At 48.8% G+C, this 7,444-nt stretch overlaps 1 protein-coding gene across 1 annotated transcript; it reads right to left on the minus strand.

The window, feature by feature from the left end:
- Positions 1 to 1,465: 1,465 nt before the first annotated feature.
- On the minus strand, positions 1,466 to 6,715 carry LOC311242286 (intraflagellar transport protein 172 homolog; the record flags this gene model as incomplete). The annotated part of the gene is made up of 1 exon (XM_084331225.1): positions 1,466 to 6,715. One exon carries the CDS (start codon positions 6,713 to 6,715, stop codon positions 1,466 to 1,468), a length of 5,250 nt encoding a protein of 1,749 aa, XP_084187351.1.
- Between the last annotated feature and the right edge of the window lie 729 nt (positions 6,716 to 7,444).

Below are 7,444 nucleotides of genomic sequence, written 5' to 3' on the forward strand. Positions count from 1 at the left end.
AATACTTAAGTACTGTTTTGGGGGATTTGTACTTTACTCGAGTATTATTAGGTTTGTATACTTGTACTTTTACTCAATTACATTTCAGAGAAAAAAAACATACTTTTTACTCCTTACATTTAAAATGCAGACCTACAAAGTAAAAAGTACAAATCTCGCAGGTCCAACCATTTTTATTCGTATATTTATTTCTCTGGCCACGCTTTATTTAAACTCAGCGAATAAAATCCCCATCAATGGAAAATGAACCCGCCCATACCCATGCTGATTGGTCCTTGTGCAAGACTAGAAAGCGGGGATCTTTGATTAAACACCTGCTATCAGAAGAATAGACAGTCAGAAAAAAAGTTTTTACTTTTACTTTTTAGTACTTAAGTACATTTAAAAGTAGAAACTTTCTGACTTTTACTCAAGTGTGTTGTTAGCCAGATACTCTGACTTTTGCTTGAGTACGATTTTGAGACGGTACCCATACTTTCACTTAAGTATAACTTCTGGGTACTTTTTACACCCTTGCCTGTTTGCTTGTGTGTCCTCCCGTAAAAATGAGATGTGCAATTGTTGTCTATATATTGAATAGATGTATCTATGTGTACCCTCTGTACAGCACTTTGGTTGACATGTGTCATGTTTAAATGTGCTCTATAAATAAATCTGATTGATTGATTGATTTAGGACTTGGAAAGATCAGGGGCTGTGGCGATGGTTTCTTTTCTTAGTTAGTTAGTTAATTATATTTCTGAGTGTATAGAGGATTGGGACGTTATATCTATGCCGATTGCCATGCTCAATTATGTCTCATAAGTTGTTGTAGCAAGGTTTGTGTTGATAACATTTGTTACACAGATTTGGTGTAAAATGTAAAAACTATTTGACCACTTGAGAATTGAGAAACGTTGTAAAAAATCCCTCCAAAATACCACATTAACTCATTCAGCGCCAGTCACGAGAAAAGTCGGGTTAACTCGCCAACCGTTCAGCGCCAATCATGAGAAAACTCGGGTTTTAATCGTTAATTTTTTTATTAGCTATATCCATACATTTTTCATCCATCCAGCCTGATGTTATCATTGGGAATGGGTCTGAGCTTGCAAAAGGGCAAATACCGCCGCCTACACCTTCAAGACGGTATTGCACTCTATTAGGAATGGTGTCGTTTCTTTTCTGGGCCGATCTGAGCCATGCGGGCGGGGTTTAAATACTCCGGCAGGACGAGCATTTACAACTACATTTGCGAGGCTGACAGTGTGTTAGAGAGAGTGAGAAGGAGAAGAGGGAGACATTTAAAAAAATATATATTATAACACAGATGAAAAATAATGATTTTTTATTATTATTGTAAACTATATATAATTTTTTTTTTTTTTTTTTTTTTTTTTTCATATTTGATATTAATTCATATTTTTATAGGGAGGCCAGGCTTCCGTTGGCTTCCATGAGGATTCGCCACTGTGTGTTTGTGTTCTCAGTGGAAGGAGAATCCAGAGGTGGGCAGCCCTCCACACCATTGACTGATGAACTTCAGGACATCCTGGCATTCTGGACTGTGAGTGATCTTAGTGGCCATGAGGAACTTGTTCCAGTCATGCTGATTGGCTGCCTTCCCCGGGGCCTCAAACTCCATCTTACTCCTCAGGACAGGGTAGCCGGTGATGATGCAGGGCAGAGAGCGGATGCCGGTGTTGCTGGCCAACAGCGAAGCCTCGTAGGTGTTCCTCTCATCGCGTGGCAGGACCTGCTCCAACTTCTGGTCCATAGACACCGTCAGAACCCAGTCACGGATCTCCTCACGCTGAGCCTCTGTGACATTGAGCCTGCTGGGCACAGGAACCTCTGATGGGATGTCAGTGTCCAGGAAGTCCGAGTGATCCAGAGTATCCAGGTTCCCCTCATCAATACCATCAGACAGATCCAGGAAGTGGTTTAGGAAGATGAAAGCCATGTTTTCCCACTTAATGACCCTGCAGGCCATGCCGGCCTCGTAGAAGGCCTTGTCAGCCGGCACCAGGTTGGTGTGGCGTAGCAGAGAGATGGACAACTTGGCCGCTATGCTCTCCAGTTGGTCGATGCCTTTAGCAGCAGTGCGCGTGGCGTAGTAGTGAGCGGCCATCAGCATCTGCTCAAACTCCTTGTGGGCTGAAGAGTTGGCCTCTGAAGACTTGGACACGTTCTCACACAGTAGCAGCAGGAAGTTGCGGAGGTCGGCACACATGCGGTAGGACTCCGCTACGTCTGTCTCCGTCAGGTTCAGCAGGTCCATGAACAGACGCTTGTAGATGTTGAAGTTCTGTGTGTTGGCGGGGACTCCATACTGTGAGTACAGGTGGAGAGCTGTCTTTGCCTCACCCTCCTTGATCAGGTGGGTGGTGTACAGAGCCACATACTTATGGAGGATCTTAAAGTTCTGTTTAGAGGCTGTCTCGATGCATTTGTCCCACTGGCCCCGCTCTGCATACATGTCAAGAGCTGCCATCACATCCACTCCAACCAGCGAGTCTACTTTGCCTTGGTTTTTCAAGTGCTCTTTGTATTTGTGGTCTACATACTCTTTATATCTGGGCTCCAGCTCTTGGGCCACTCTCTTGGCCTTGTTCCACTCCTCTCCCTCAATGAAGGTGTCGATGGCCTCCTTGATGAGGTCCAGGTGTAGGTACAGCTCCGCAGCAGCGTTATACTTCTTGAGCTGTGTGAGGCGTGGCCCGACAGTCTGAATTACCTCCACAGCTTTGTCTCCGCTCAGGAACTTGATTGATAGTTCAGCTGCCTTCATACAGCACTTCTCCAACAGGGCTTGGTTGGAGCTGTCCTTCGCCTTGAGGTAACACTCCACCGCCCGCAAGTATTCTCCAGACTGCTCCCACTCCTTTGCCTGTTCCACCATGCCCTCAGCACCCTGTGTGCCCTTCTTGGTGGCCTCCTTCTCGTACTTCTCCTGCAAGAGGGAGAGGTTGTTGGGGAGGTACTCCTTACAGACACGCATGGCATCGCTCCACATCTCCGCATCCTTATAGTACTTGACAGCGAGGTCAGGTCTCTGGGCGCGGAGCAGCAAGGTCTCAGCCTTCTGGAAGTCTTTCTGTTCTACACAACTCGTCGCCTGGCTCACCAGAACCTCTGCAATGCTGTCTGGGTTGTGGCCCTCGGCCACCCGCATTCCACTGGTCCAGTCCTGGTTATGGATGTACATCAGCACAGCTTCTCTGGGCTTCCCCCCTTTGATGAACTCCGTCTCTGCTTCAGAAAACTTGCCCTCATCCTCCATATGCATGGCATATTTGAAGTGGATGCCTGGGACCCTCTGTTTGCAGGAGAGGCGGGCCAACTCGAAGGCAAAGTCAAATGTACGGTTTTCCGAAGCAAGGTCGATGGCGTACTCCATGAGACCAAACTTGTTGAGCAGCTTCACTGCTGCCTCCCCTCCCAGACTTTTAGCCCACAAGTAGGACACCTGCTTCTGGACACTGGCACCACCGTGGCTCTTAGCCACCCTGTGTGCATCCTCCCACATGTTGCTGACACTGTACATGTGGATGGCAGCCTTCCACTCCTCTGCCTCGGTGTAGTGGTACTCAGCCTCAGAGAACCTGGCCTCAGCCTCCAGCTCCTTGGCCAGGTGCAGATGGGTCTCGTTCAGCAGGTCCGGGTGGTGTTTGGCCACCAGGCGGATGACATCATCAAACATCCTGTTCTTGTTATACATAGAGATAGCCTGGTCTGGCTGCTGCACCATGGAGTACAGCCTCTCAGCCTCCTTGAGTTTGCCCTCTTTTTCCAGCTCCTGAGCTCTGCTGATGTACAGAGCCAACACATCTTCTTCAGTCATGCACTTCCCCGCCAGCTTATGAGCATCCTCCCAGTGCCCGGCTGCTGTATACATGTCTATGGCATCTTGAATGTGGTCTCCTTTCACAAACAGACGTTCTGCCACCTCATAGTCCTGTATGGAGGCGTAGTGCTGGGCTATCTTCAGGTAGTACTTCCCCGCAGACGTATCCTCCTGCAACTCCAGGATATGGACGGCTTTCTTCCACTGGCGAGCTCCGATGGCCGCCTCAATGGCCTTGGATGAGCAGCCGGCCTCTATGAAGTGGTTGATGGCAGTGTCCATCTGTTTCTGCTGCACCAGATAGTCTCCCCAGGACTCCTCTAGCTTCACCACGTCGGCAGGGAAGGCCAGGCGAGCCAGCTCCACCGCCTTCCTGAAGGCGTTGCTTTCACGATAGTATTCCAGAGCCTTCTGGTTGTTTCTGTTCTGCTCATACAGGTCTCCTGCCCTCTCGTAGAACTCTCCCTTGATGAGCGCGGCGGCGATGCGGTTGACGGTGACGCTGTCAGCGGTGATGTCCGTGCGGCTGATGGCCAGACGCGCTGCCTTGGCCGGGAGGCCAGACTTCAGATAGAGGTTAATGGCCTCCTCATAATTACCCTCCGCCTCCTTCACCTCCCCCAGCTTCCCCTCCTGCCCCGTCTCCATCAGCCACTGGTAGTAGCTCCGACGGAGGCTCTCCAACTCAGGGTAGCCCTTGGCAGTAGCCATAGCAATGCAGTCGTCCCACATGTGCAGCTGCTTGTACATCTCTATGGCTTCTTCTATGGCGTTCTGTTCCAGGTAGTACATCTCAGCCAGCTTGAAGTTCTTGTCCAGCATGGCCAGACGGGCTTTGACCTTGTACGACTCTGTTCCATCGCCAGCGGTTTCTTTTGACACCTCGTCGGCAATCCTGTTGGTCTCACTGAGGAAGCGCACTTTGGAGACGTCCCCCAAGGCAGCGAAACACCTCTGGGCAATCCGCAGCAGGCGTGCTTCTAGAGACAGTTTGCTGAGCGTCCTCCACATGGCTTCTGTCTCTGGAGATATCTCTTGAGTTTCCAGGAAGTCTGTGGCTCTGTAATAGTCCCTGTCGTCAATGGCTGTGCCAAACTCTATGAAGCCCTCGTCCAGGGTGTAAGTGACTGTGTTGACGCCCTCCGTCACGATCACACTCGTCTTGCCCTCAGCCCTCTCCAGGTTCACAATGTCTCCCCTGATGGGGAACATGGTGACGGTCTCGGGGCTGTCGATGCTGTACCAGACACAGAGGTTATCCCTGTTCTGACCCACGACCACATCACTGCCAGGCACCCACTGGACATAGGAGCAGAAACTCAGCAGCATGGTCTTCACAGAACTCTCTACGTCATACAGGTGGAGCCGCAGCTTCTTGTCTCTGAACAGCAGCTTGCGGCCCGTCTCGTTCAGCTCCAGCCAGTCAATCTTATGGTCGTGGATGATGGTGCCCAGATTGTATCCTCTGGCCAGGTCCACGACAGCGATGGTCTTGATGTCAATTAGATAGGCAAGCTTCTTGTTGTCCTCAACTCCTCTCTGCTTCCTCTCATTCAAACGGACACTGATCAGGTGAGGGTTCATGAAATCAGTCCTGACGGATCCCAGGATCTCATCGTTAGCGTACTCCACCAGGCTCAGCTCCCCTGCGTTGAAAATCATACAAACCGTTTCGTTTTCAAAGAAGAACTTCTCATTCCCCCCAGAGCCTGGCCAGGCCACCTCGCTGAGTTTGTTGGTCTTCAGGTCGCCCACTATTAGCGTGTCAGAGGTGCAAGCCACCAGGTAGCGGTCCTTGCCCATGATCTTCACCTTGTCAATTTCATAACCGTGACAGGACTGTATCACCACCCGACTCCCAGTGGACAGGTTCCTCACTATTGCCTGGCTCAGGCCCACATAGGTCACTTCAAACTTGTTCTTGTAGATGGTCCTACGCAGGTAGCAGTCAAACTCCTCCACTCCACCGCACCCTGTCCCAGCGCAGAGGCGTGATCCGTCTCTTTTCCAGGCCAAGGCGGTGATGGTGTAGAGGTTGGTGATCTCTTTAGGCTTGCCCTCGTCCCATACACCCCTCCTCGGAGCCCAGTTAAACACCCGCAACCGGTCATAGCTGCCAAAGACCACAGACTGTCCAGTGGGGCTGCTGACGGCAGAATAGAACTCCTTCTCTGTGAGGTTGCGGCTATAGTCAAACGTCTGCCGCACGTGGCCCTCCCTGCTGTACGCCACTATCTTCCTGTCACAGCCGCCCACCAGGATGCTGCTGGCGCCCCATGCCAAGGCATAGGGAGGGCATGGGTGCACCAGCAGCTTGCCCTGGGACTCCCCTGAGCCTTCATCATCAAGGAAGTAGCGGACCACCGTCCCATCAGCGTGGCCCGAGAGGATTCCCTTCCCAGACACATTTGATGCCAGGGAGACAACAAGAGACTCAGTTCCATAGATGGTGGAAGATTTGTTGGTCTGAACGTTGGCAAGGCAAACCTTGCCCTTGAATAATCCAAACACAATAGCATCCTCTGCTGGCCAAAGCAAGCATGTGACAGCACTCGTCTGAACAAATTTGTTACAAATGGCTTTTTTGTCACCCCAATTCTCTCCTATTCTGTAGACAAAAATGATGTTGTCAGTCTGACCAATGGCGATTTTCGTGGAGTCAGGGGAGAAGGCCATGGCCTTAACGACATAGCTCTCCTTCCCACACTTAGCATCAATCGGCTTTGTAGAAAACTTGTCCCTCTTCTCTCCTTGCTCGTCATAGAGCAGTACCACTCGTTCTGCAGTGCATACTGCAAACTTGCTGTTGTTTGGGGCCCAGGTCATACATCTGACAATGGCGATACGATCCTGGGGTGGTAAAAGCGTTTTCAAATATTTTAGTTGCATTTCTGAATGCTGGACTAATTGTTCATACGTGTCTAAATGTATGGATTAGATACATATATAGGAATCAGAAGATGACTGCCGTTTTAAATAACGTTAGCTGGCTAGCCCATGTTAACTTAGCTACGATATCTAAACATCACTCTCACAGATCTTTCCTGCATATATATATATATCACAAATGTTCTAGAATGTTCTATTATGACATCATACAACATTCTAGAACATTTGTGTGAGAGTATGATGTCATAATAGAACATTCTAGAACATTTGTGATGTAATAATAGTACATTCTAGAACATTTGTGATGTCACAGTATGATGTCATAATAGAACATTCTAGAACATTTGTGATGTCACAGTATGTCATAATAGAACATTCTAGAACATTTGTGATGTCATAATAGAATAGGATACGTGACTGAACTCGCACCAATTGCATCAAATAAAACTCTGCGGTGACAAGTATCTGTTCTGTTCGAGGAAAGATCTAGTCCTGACTTTAAAAAAATGATTGCGCAAAATGGGCTATTTTGTCAATGGAGAACTTTTTCTTCCTAAATCTACACCAATCGAACTTTCACCCAGAGTGAAAATGGTGTAATTTGCCGAGGTGGGAATGAGAATCTTTTTCTAGCCACTTCTCAGCCTTCACCATACGGCCTATAATAAGTTAGTTATGATGTAGTAAAAAACAATATTGAGTTAAATCATGGGTCAAAATCTACCCGCG

The sequence above is a fragment of the Notolepis coatsorum genome (genome assembly GCF_963971535.1).
Source record: "Notolepis coatsorum genome assembly, chromosome: 16".
Lineage (NCBI taxonomy): Eukaryota > Metazoa > Chordata > Actinopteri > Aulopiformes > Paralepididae > Notolepis > Notolepis coatsorum.